Raw genomic sequence first — 12,002 nt, forward strand, 5'->3', positions numbered from 1 at the left:
TAGTTAGCTATGCAGAATTGGAGGGGGCGGGGCTAACCTTCATCGGAAAGGGCGGGGCTAGTTAGTTGTGCGCATGCTCAGTGGGTTGTTCTGCTTGTGACCCTACCGGAAAGAACCTTTGAGGTATTGGGTACTGTTCCCTTTGAAGATACAACTCACTCTGTCTCACTCTGAGGCCCCTAGAGACCTGCTATAGCCTTGTGGAACGTGCTTACTGGTTGTGTAAAGACTAGAGACCTTAGTGACTATCCCTGAACCTAAATCGCAAGGTTGAACAACAAGTACTTCACTCTCTAGTGCTGTCTGGAAAGTAAAGGCATAAAATGGCGCAGGCTCTGCCCATTCGCTTCCAGGAGCATCTTCAGGTGAGTATTGAAGGGGATGATTAAGAGTGACATGAATGGTATGTGTGCACAGTATGACTTCAATCAAAATCTTCCTACAGGCGCTAGGCCAGTGTGTGGATGCTTGCTTTTAATGATACATCTGTACATACATGTACGCATAGATCTATGGTGCTCGTGCCTTAGCAAGCCTTAGGATTGGTGATCAACTGAGTATTAAATCTTGCCGTAGTAGGGTCTAGGAGATGCGTAGTAATCCGTGGTTAAGTTTGTCGTTGTACTTCGAATACATGTAGCTAGCTATTAAACTATGACCTTGATATGTTATATTCAATCTTTGTGTACGGTATCGTGTGTGTGTGTGTGTGTGGGTCAGGAAGTGCACACGTACGAGGCTGCTCTAGTAAACACAGCCATGCCAATGACATGTACAGTGATCACTTCCTGTTCATTACCTTATCCCATCCTCCCAGTGCATGTACCCATCTCTGTCAGCGTATCCATTATATCCACGTTTAGCTTCTGCCTGTTCACTATATATCTTGTAATTGTCGCAGGCTATCCCACACACACACACACACACACACACACGCACGCACGCACACACACACACCACACACACACACACACACACACACACACACACACACACACACACACACACACCACATACACACACACCACACACACACACACCACACACACACACACACACCACACACACACACACACAGCTCCAAAACGTAGGTATCAATGTCCAGCAGATTGGCTTTGCCACTCTGACCATGGAGTCAGATAAGTTCATCTGTGTGAGGGAGAAGGTTGGTGAGACTGCTCAAGTGGTCATCATCGACCTGGCTGATTCTGGCAACCCAATACGAAGACCCATTACTGCTGACTCAGCAATCATGAACCCCGCCTCTAAAGTCATCGCATTGAAAGGTACTGTGTGTGGGCGTGTGTGTGTGTGTGTGGGGGGGGTGGGCGTGTGTGTGTGTGGGCGTGTGTTGCAGCTACTATACGCTAGAGTGGTTCCTGTTTAGAATAGCTGTCCGAGTGTTGCTTGTCAATTAGAATTCTGTTGGGTTTTGAGCAGCTGTATTGTCTACACTTACGTACATGTTCGTGTAAACTCCTGTGAGCTTGTTTCATGATGCTACTTGAACCTACACTACACTATAGTAATTACTAATATTAAATGCTTGTTACACTGTAAGGTCCACGGTAGAATACTCGCTAAATTGTTAAAATGTACACTAAGAAATTGGCGAATAAGACTGGTTCTCAATCCCCCCCCCCCTAACCCTGCAGCTGGCAAGAGCCTCCAGATCTTCAACATTGAGATGAAGAGCAAGATGAAGGCACACCAGATGACGGACGAGATCATCTTCTGGAAGTGGATCAACCTCAACACCATTGCCCTTGTCACAGAGACCTCAGTGTTTCACTGGTCCATGGAAGGTGAGTGGTAATGGCGGGGGAGGGTCGCTAGTGTACATGGTGCTTATGTGTGTGTGGGGGAGGGTAGCTTGTGTACATGGTGCTTGTGTGTGTGGGGGAGGGTCGCTAGTGTGCATGGTGCTTGTGTGTGTGTGTGTGTGGGGGAGGGTCGCTAGTGTGCATGGTGCTTGTGTGTGCTTGTGCAGGGGTACTTAATTGTAGGGTCCTGGGTTTAGGTGATCTGTATAATGCTATAGATTGTATATTTTAAAGTACGTAATGTGCTCTGTACCTGTGTTCGTGGAAGCTTGTGTGTGTGTGTGTGTGCCCCTCTTGGTTGCCTTATTTGGTGGCAGGGGTCTAATAAGAATGCAGACAGGATTGTGAATATTGTCAGTTTTCATATGTTGTGTGAGGGGGAGGGGTCATTAAATTCATCTATTCTTGTAGTCACAAGACTGTACTCTTAAGTGTATTCAAGATTAGTGCATATACTGTACATGTGCTGTGTATCGAACATGATGATTAAAATTACTGACCATTTCTGTGTATACATGTACATGCATGTCGTTGCACGTAGAAGCTTTTGATAGCTATAAAATGGCTGCTACGTACATGTGTGCATTTTCCTTTCACAAACAGAAAACTAATACGTTCTAAATCCCCCCAGGCGATTCACAGCCAGAGAAGATGTTCGATCGTCACTCCAGTCTTACTGATTGTCAGGTCATCAACTATCGTACAGACAAGCACTGCAAATGGCTGCTCCTAGTGGGGATCTCGGCCCAACAGCACAGGGTGGCAGGGAACATGCAGCTGTACTCAGTCGAGCGTAAAGTGAGCCAGCCCATCGAGGGTCATGCCGCTGCCTTTGCTCAGTTCAAACTACCCGGGAATCCAGAGGAGTCAACACTCTTCATGTTTGCTAGTAGGACTGCTACTGGTGGCAAGGTGAGTGCTCACTGTGTACTGTACAGGGCTTGAGAAGTGTCTTGTGTGTTTTTAATATGAGAGAATCTTTAGCACATAAAAATTGCTTACTGTTTGTTAAAGTTACCCTACTGTATATATACATGTATATTTGTAGTCACATGTACAGTCGGTATTGCATGAACTCTGCTTGTTACGTGTGCACAGTCCTGTACGATGTTTTATAGCCTATGTTGATCAACCTAACCCCTCCCATTAGTTGCACATCATTGAGGTGGGCAACCCAGCTCAAGGCAACCAGCCCTTTACCAAGAAAGCCATGGATGTCTTCTTCCCACCAGAGGCACAGACAGACTTCCCTGTAGCCATGCAAGTGAGTCAAGGGTATTCAATTACTGTATGGGTGTCCTAAAATCATGATTACCTGTTTGGTTTCTATAGGGTGTGTATGTGTGACAGATCATGTGATCAATGCTGCATGTATGTACATGTATATAAGGGTCAAGGTTTAACCATTGTGTCATATTGTAGCTTTATCATAATCTGCCTTCATTGTTTTATCGTACAATGTGTGTGGTTGCCTACTAGGACAACTGGTGAAGCTGTTGGAACACACTACTCATAATCATGTGCACACAGTTTGCAGGTTTACAGTACATGATCATATGCTCTTGTCTTGTAGGTGAGCTCCAAGTATGATGTCATCTACATGATCACCAAGTTTGGCTACATCCATCTGTACGACATTGAGACCGCCACATGTATCTACATGAACCGCATCAGTGGGGAGACCATCTTTGTGACTGCTGTGCACGAGACCTCCAGTGGTATTATCGGGGTCAACAGAAAGGGACAGGTACACGTGTGTGGGTGTGCGTGTGCGTGTGCGTGCAGTACTTGCAAGTAGATCTACATGTACATGGCATGTATACTAGGGCCATTATTCATTCTTTGTAACCTCCCCTCCCTCAGGTGCTCTCAGTGAGCGTGGACGAGGCCAACATCGTGCCCTACATCACCAACACACTCCAGAAACCTGACCTTGCCCTCCGTATAGCCACTCGTAACAACCTGGCAGGAGCAGAGGAACTACTCGTGCGCAAGTTCAACCTTCTGTTCAGCCAGGGACAGTACTCTGAGGCTGCCAAGGCTGCAGCCAGAGCTCCCAAGGTGAGGGCTGGGTTGTTGTACAAGCTAGTGGCTCCAAATTATTGCTAAATATTTGTGGCTGCAGACAAAAGTGTAGAGAATAATAACATCCAAAGGCTCTACTATTTAGCTTTGTCAAAAAAATTAGTAATGATACTCCATTCCCGTGTGGACATTTTACAAATGCATTGAAAGTGGTTTACTGTTCACTCTTTATGCAGGGTATTCTTCGTACACCTGAGACCATCCAGCGCTTCCAGCAAGTGCCCACCCAGCCTGGACAGACCTCTCCACTACTCCTGTACTTTGGTATACTCTTGGAGAGCAGTCAGCTCAACAAGTATGAGGCGCTGGAGCTCTGTCGTCCCGTGCTAGCTCAGGGCAAGAAGCAGCTCATCGAGAAATGGCTCAAAGAGGACAAACTAGAGTGCTCCGAGGAACTGGGTGAACTGGTCAAACAGGTTGATCCAACACTCGCTTTGTCTGTGTTCCTGAGGGCTGGAGTCCCCGGCAAGGTGGGCACGAATTAGAACTTACACACGTACACGTACATGTACATGTACAGTGCTATAACTTGTAATTTTACAGTTTTACCTATGTGCCATGTGGGTCTTCCTTGGCAGCAATCTATAATAGTTCCTTTTCTTAGCCTGTTTTGTGATGTTTCATGTACAGTACATGTCATTGTATACATGTATACTGTAACTCTAGTTGATGTGTATTCATGTTGTCAGGTGATCCAATGCTTTGCTGAGACTGGCCAGTTCCAGAAGATCATCCTCTATGCTAAGAAGGTTGGCTTCACCCCGGACTATGTCTTCCTGCTTAGGAACGTCATGAGGATCAACCCAGAGCAGGGTACAGAGTTCGCCAAGATGATGGTAGCTGATGAAGAACCAATGGCCGATATCAACCAGGTACGTCTGTACGAATAAAAGTGTCATTGTGTAATATTCAAAAGCTCGGCACGGTGTAAAATACTTCCTCTGTAGTTAATAAAATAGTACAAAGAACTCTCAAGATGGCAATAAAATTCTTACAATTGCTCTGATGTGCATGTCCATAGTTGAAAAGCTTTCAATAAAAGAGCATCTATACACGTGTGTACATTGTTACCGTAGCATTATAAATATTATTCTAAGTTACTGTGTTGCCATGGCTACCCCTGTACAGATAGTGGACGTGTTCATGGAGATGAACATGGTGCAGCAGTGTACGTCTTTCCTATTAGACGCCCTCAAGAACAACCGCCCCAGCGAGGGACCACTCCAGACACGCCTCCTCGAGATGAACCTCATGACAGCTCCTCAGGTATAGTACTGGAGTGGTAGCCAACTAGCCATACTGAAGTGGTAGCTCCTCAGATACGTACTGGAGTGGTAGCCAACTAGCCATACTGTATGTAGCTTTTTGTTTTAGTGACCCTTTTCTTTATCCCAAAGGTTAGTGAAATGCTGGACTTTAGTATGATGATCTTTACCTAATTAAAAAAACCAGTGTCTGTAGAATTACAGGGTTTTGCAGAATCTTTGCAATATCCACAAAAAAGCGTTTTGCGTTGAGCGTTCCTTATAAGGTTATCTGTGGTCAACCATAAAGTTGTAGATCTTAGTCAGCATGTCAACAATGCACTATTCCAAACAGTTGATGGATCAACTTGAAGATTCTCAGCAACACCTTGATAAGACAGTCCAAGCAGCTCTGTCTGATGCACTATTCTCCACCTTATATCCCCTTGGTCAGCTTTTTTCACAAGAAAAAGCCATTTTGTTTTTGAATTTTGCTTCCCAATCAGACTTGGCATTTCACCACAATGTGTATATGACACCACAATGTGTAAACATTAGATATCCATATAAGGAACGCTCTACACCCTCTATTTCAAAGATTCTGCAAAACCCTGTAATATGTACAGTTCTCAAAATGAGTTTGTGGGCCCCCTACTGTTATATGAATAATGTTTTACAGTACTTAATTGTTCACCCCACTGCTATATAGGTGGCTGATGCTATCATGGGCAACCAGATGTTCACACACTACGACAAGCCGCACATTGCCCAGCTGTGTGAGAAGGCTGGCCTCCTACAACGTGCCCTCGAGCATTACACTGACATCTATGACATCAAGCGAGCCGTTGTCCATACGCACCTACTCAACCCAGACTGGCTAGTCAACTACTTCGGTTCTCTCTCAGTTGAAGACTCTCTGGAATGCCTCAAGGCTATGCTGCAGGCCAATATTAGGCAGAATCTCCAAGTGTGTGTCAAGATAGCCACCAAGTATCATGAACAGTTGACACCTGTGGCTCTGATTGAGTTGTTTGAATCCTTCAAGAGCTTTGAGGGACTGTTCTACTTCCTTGGCTCCATCGTGAACTTCAGCCAGGACACAGACGTCCACTTCAAATACATCCAGGTATAGGAATATGGGTAGAAGGTCATTGGGTAGAGGGCGTTAGATGTACATTTATGTGCAGGGTATAATTAATAAATGTGTGTGTTTTGTAGGCTGCTTGCAAGACTGGTCAGATGAAGGAGGTTGAGAGGATCTGCCGGGAGAGCTCATGCTATGATGCAGAGAGAGTCAAGAACTTCCTCAAGGTACTGTCTTTCTGATTAAACTTGTTTGACCATATGCATATATCTCTCATGCAACTCAGGAAGCGAAGTTGACTGACCAGCTCCCACTCATCATCGTCTGCGATCGGTTCAACTTTGTCCACGACCTGGTGCTGTATCTCTATCGCAACAACTTGCAAAAGTACATCGAGATCTATGTACAAAAGGTCAACCCATCTCGTCTTCCTGCCGTCGTTGGTGGCCTCCTTGACGTGGACTGCACTGATGACATCATCAAGAACCTTGTACTCTCTGTACGTGGTCCATTCTCCACTGACGAGCTTGTGGAGGAGGTCGAAAAGAGAAACAGGTAGAGCCTTACATCACTGTACACTACGCATGTGTACTATTGTACTAGTCTTCTGTAGGTTACAGTAGGATGTACTTTATCTCCATGTCTGCTGGCATGCAACTTTTTTTACCTAAATTTTAAATGAGTTTCTAAGCTTACATGTCTGAACTTATAAAAGCTTGCATGTAAGTAATAGCTAAAGATGTTCCAATAGTTCAGCTATGGAACCCTGATACTCACAATACACTGTACCACCATCTCCCAGGCTGAAGCTGTTGCTCCCTCTACTGGAGTCACGCATCCACGAGGGAGTGGAGGAACCCGCCACTCATAATGCACTGGCCAAGATCTACATTGACTCCAACAACAACCCAGAGAGGTACCTCCGGGAGAACCAGTTCTATGACTCGAAGGTGGTGGGCAAGTATTGTGAGAAGAGGGACCCTCACTTGGCCTGTGTGGCTTATGAGAGGGGCCAGTGTGATGAGGAGCTTATCAGGGTAAGTGGTGCTACAAGCTGCATGCCTCTTATTCTGTACTCTATAGTTGCTTAGAGCTTACACTGTACATGTGTACGTGCAACAGTTTCTCAGTTCTTCATTTGTATAATAGATTTTACAAATTTTTTTTATGGTAAAACATTTTTTTACAGTACACAATTTGGTATTTTCTTCCACTGTACAGACGTACACATAATTATAATAATTAATTATGGCTGTAACATGTACCCCCCCCCCCCCCCCACATAACATGCACCCCACATAACATGTACCCCCCCAACATAACATGTACCCCAGCCCCCACATAACATGTACCCCCACCCCCCCACATAACATGTATCCCACCCCCCCACATAACATGTACCCCACCCCCCACATGACATGTACCCCACCCCCATAACATGTACCCCCCCCACACACTCTGTTTAGGTGTGCAATGAGAACTCACTATTCAAGAGTGAGGCTCGCTACCTGGTGAGGCGTCGAAACACAGAGCTCTGGGCACAGGTCCTGGAGGAGAGTAACGAATTCCGTCGCCCTCTCATCGACCAAGTGGTCCAGACTGCACTCAGCGAGACTCAAGACCCAGAGGATGTCTCTGTGACAGTCAAGGCCTTCATGACGGCCGACCTGCCCAAGGAGCTTATCGAGCTACTTGAGAAGATTGTCCTCGATGAGAACTCCATATTCAGGGACCACCGGTATGGTGTGTGTGTGTGTGTGTGTATGGGAATTAATATGTCTGTGTATGGGAATCAATCTATGTGTGTAGTACCAGCTTGGTGGGGGTACATTTATGTACATGCATTTTTTATGTAATTAAGGATAATGTTTTACCCAAGAAAATGCATACTGGCTTGGTGTACTGCTGTGCTTTAATTGGCTTTTTGTGCCCAAGGTTTGTACGTGTATACTATTGACTGTGTTCTCTTCCTTCCTAGTAACCTGCAAAACCTGCTCATCCTGACTGCCATCAAGGCTGACATCACTCGTGTGATGGAGTACATCAATCGTCTAGACAACTACGATGCTCCAGACATTGCCAACATCTGTATCAGCTCTGAACTCTTTGAGGAAGCTTTTGCCATCTTCAAGAAGTTTGACGTCAACACTTCTGCTGTTGAGGTGAGTATTGGCTGATTATAATTATGCTCACAACATGTACGTATTAAAATATAAGTATCACTCATTTACATTGTTGCCCTCCTTTGTATTCTAACTATATCATTATACCCAGGTCTTGATTGAGCATGTGCACAACCTGGATCGTGCCTATGAGTTTGCAGAGCGTTGCAACCAACCTGCAGTGTGGAGCCTCCTGGCCAAGTCTCAACTGGATGGCTGCCTAGTCAAGGAAGCCATTGATTCCTACATCAAGGCTGACGACCCATCCACTTACACCGAGGTCATCCAAGCTGCCAACAATGGAGGTATAGTTTATGCTGTACAGTAAAGCCAGGAGTGTATGAAGCCAATCACACTTGCTGGTACATTATTGACAACCTCTCTCTGTTTTATTTATTTAAATCAGTCAGTGCTGCTCTTACAATGTATGGTGCTTAAACTGTTAATTTAGCTTGCTTAATTCTCCATCTTACAACGGTATATGGCTGGTACATTTCCGTGCAGTATGTACGGTAGCCTACTGAATTGCTAGTGCTTTATTAAACAAGGTTGTCATTGCTTGTGTGTAGGCAACTTTGAGGACCTTGTGCGTTACCTTCAAATGGCCCGCAAGAAGACACGGGAAACCTTCATTGAGACAGAGCTGGTGTTTGCCTTTGCCAAGACCAACCGTCTAGCTGACCTCGAGGAGTTCATCTCTGGACCCAACCATGCACAGATACAAGTAAGGGGGGAAGATTATTTTAGTGGGGCAGTATTCAGTAACTAGCCAGTGGGTTTACTGTAGCAGTTAGCTGCCTTGTGTTCTTGTACTAGCGAAGAAGCTGAAATCATACTAGATGTAATATTTGTGAAGGTTTTTATTGTGTGTTTGCATGTGTTTTACACAGGTGGTAGGCGAGCGTTGCTATGAGGAGAAGATGTACGATGCTGCCAAGCTCCTCTTCAACAACATCTCCAACTTTGCCCGCCTTGCCTCCACTCTGGTTCACCTGGGAGAGTTCCAAAATGCTGTGGACTCAGCTAGGAAGGCCAACTCCACCAGAACCTGGAAAGAGGTCAGCGGTTTAACTAATCACATTTTGACTAATACATACAATTTCTATGCGAAAAACTTATAAAAGCATTTCACATGTACTACATGTGTACATGAGCTCTTCTCAATCTTTGTATAAACTATTCTTCTTTTCTTACTTATTGCCGAGAGAGGCATTATCACAGCACAGCTTGCAACATTCATTTAAAACAGATTTGTGTATCCAATGTTAATTATTGTCTATCCATGCAGGTGTGTTTCTCTTGTGTGGATGCTCAAGAGTTCCGTCTGGCCCAAGTGTGTGGTCTCCACATCGTAGTGCATGCTGACGAACTGGAGGACCTCATCAACTACTACCAGAACCTTGGCCACTTTGATGAGCTCATCACTCTAATGGAGGCAGCCCTGGGTCTGGAGCGAGCTCACATGGGCATGTTCACTGAGGTGGCCATTCTCTACTCCAAGTACAAGCCGGCTAAAATGAGGGAACATCTCGAGCTCTTCTGGTCCCGTGTCAACATCCCCAAGGTGTGTGTACACTCTGCATAGTTATTCTAACACAGCACTGTCTTCCTTACACCTTCCTTACATGCACTTTATATACCATCTGTTGTTTTATGTAGAGATTGCTTGCTGTAGGTAAACTGTGTGAAAAAAAGTATCTGTTTTTGCTAGTGTACAACATTTATATGTACATGATCATACTATTTGGTACCCTGTGTAGGTCCTACGTGCATCTGAGCAAGCCCATCTCTGGTCAGAGCTAGTGTTCCTTTATGACAAGTACGAGGAGTATGACAACGCCATCGTCACTATGATGGCCCACCCCACTGTGGCCTGGAGGGAGGCTCACTTCAAGGAGGTCATCACAAAGGTCGCCAACATCGAGCTCTACTACAAGGCTCTCCAGTTCTACCTCAATCACAAGCCACTGCTTGTCAACGACCTTTTGAACGTCCTCATCCCACGTCTGGATCACACTCGCTCTGTTGGTTTCTTCATCCGTCTTGGCCACCTCAAGCTTGTCAAGCCCTACCTTCGCACTGTTCAAACCAACAACAACAAGGCTGTTAACGAAGCTATCAACCAAGTCCTCATTGAGGAGGAAGACTACGAGGGACTCAGAAAGTCTATCGATTCTTTCGACAATATTGACGTGATTGCACTTGCTCTGCAATTGGAGAAACATGAGCTGTTGGAGTTCCGCAGGATTGCTGCCTACCTGTACAAGAACAACAATCGCTGGGGCCAGTCCGTGGACCTCTGCAAGAAGGACAAACTCTTCAGGGTGAGTGTGCATGAGCCTTCTCTACACTTAGGGAAATGCTGCCTCTGTGTTTTTTTAAGAGCTCTGTATATTTAATTGTTGTACAGTTACTGGCAATGTCTGTTTGTTGGTTGTCATGTTTTAAGGCTGTTAACTGTTTCTGCAGGATGCTATGCAGTATGCTGCTGAGTCTAGAAACACTGAGATTGCTGAAGGTCTTATTGCCTGGTTCTTGGAGATTGGCAAGTCTGATTGTTTTGCCTCTTGTCTCTTCACGTGCTACGATCTGCTACGTCCTGATGTCATCCTGGAGCTAGCCTGGCGTCACAACATCATGGACTTTGCCATGCCCTATATTGTCCAAGTCCTCAGAGAGTACCTCACCAAGGTGAGTCATATAATGCATCTACTGTACAGGAAAATACTCGTGTAGACACACATGCTTTATAGATCCAGTAATCTCAGAATTATTTCCTACAATGTGAGGCACCTTCTGTATGCATGTGTGTACTGTGTCCATGCTTGAATCAGAATTTATTATGTGTTTGTGTGATGTGTGCAGGTGGACAAGCTGCAGCAGTCTGATGCTGAGAGGATTGAGGAGCAACAGGAACAACCACCTGCTATGATGAGTAAGTCAAGCACACTTGCATTATAGCTATCTGAGTGTTTACTGTCAAAACAATAATACCACCTCCTAACTTAGTGATAAAGTACATATAGCCTCTTTCAGTTCTGTTTGTCAAATATCAAGTATACTTATCAAGATCCCTATATAACCCCCCCCCCCCCACACACACGCACACAGCTGAGATGCCGCTCATGATCACCGCTGGACCACACATGGGTATACCCCCCGTGGCCGCCATGCCCCCTCAGCAGCAACCTGGCTACTACTACCCCCCCCAGGGGCAATTCTAGTCCACACACACGATCACCTGAGTCGAGTGCTTGCTAGAAAAAAAGAACTTATTATTTCATAGGATTGTGTATTCTGTTATAAACGTACCTTGTGATTAATAGCAAATGTTGCTTAGTTCATTATTATAATATTATTATAGGTAGGTTTTCTTAATACTGGAATTGGCATATTGAACGCACGATTGACGGACATTGCTTATTTGCTAAAGATTTTAGCAGTTTTAGGAAATGTTTGTGTTACACAGAAAAAAGTTCTATCGTTATATCTATTAATTATTATTGTTGCATTTATGATGTCGTTATTTTCTGCTGCATGTGTAATTATTAATGCATGTGAATTTTTAGCCTCCTTCACAAGGCCTCTCTTCGAGGAAGAGCGG

The 12,002-nt window shown here is 45.0% G+C and overlaps 1 protein-coding gene across 1 annotated transcript; it reads left to right on the forward strand.

The window, feature by feature from the left end:
• Positions 1–84: 84 nt before the first annotated feature.
• On the forward strand, positions 85–11,916 carry LOC135339278 (clathrin heavy chain 1-like). The gene is made up of 24 exons (XM_064535346.1): positions 85–365; positions 1,079–1,286; positions 1,656–1,805; positions 2,455–2,735; positions 2,974–3,087; positions 3,397–3,570; positions 3,687–3,884; positions 4,085–4,378; positions 4,598–4,780; positions 5,037–5,174; positions 5,862–6,278; positions 6,371–6,463; positions 6,523–6,791; positions 7,039–7,273; positions 7,703–7,974; positions 8,215–8,398; positions 8,511–8,703; positions 8,968–9,122; positions 9,289–9,456; positions 9,687–9,962; positions 10,159–10,722; positions 10,868–11,089; positions 11,264–11,333; positions 11,510–11,916. The coding sequence occupies exons 1-24, from the start codon at positions 324–326 to the stop codon at positions 11,620–11,622; spliced, it is 5,013 nt and encodes a 1,670-aa protein (XP_064391416.1). The 5' UTR covers positions 85–323; the 3' UTR covers positions 11,623–11,916.
• Positions 11,917–12,002: the final 86 nt, after the last annotated feature.

The sequence above is a fragment of the Halichondria panicea genome, chromosome 8 (assembly GCF_963675165.1).
Source record: "Halichondria panicea chromosome 8, odHalPani1.1, whole genome shotgun sequence".
Classification (NCBI taxonomy): Eukaryota; Metazoa; Porifera; class Demospongiae; order Suberitida; family Halichondriidae; genus Halichondria; species Halichondria panicea.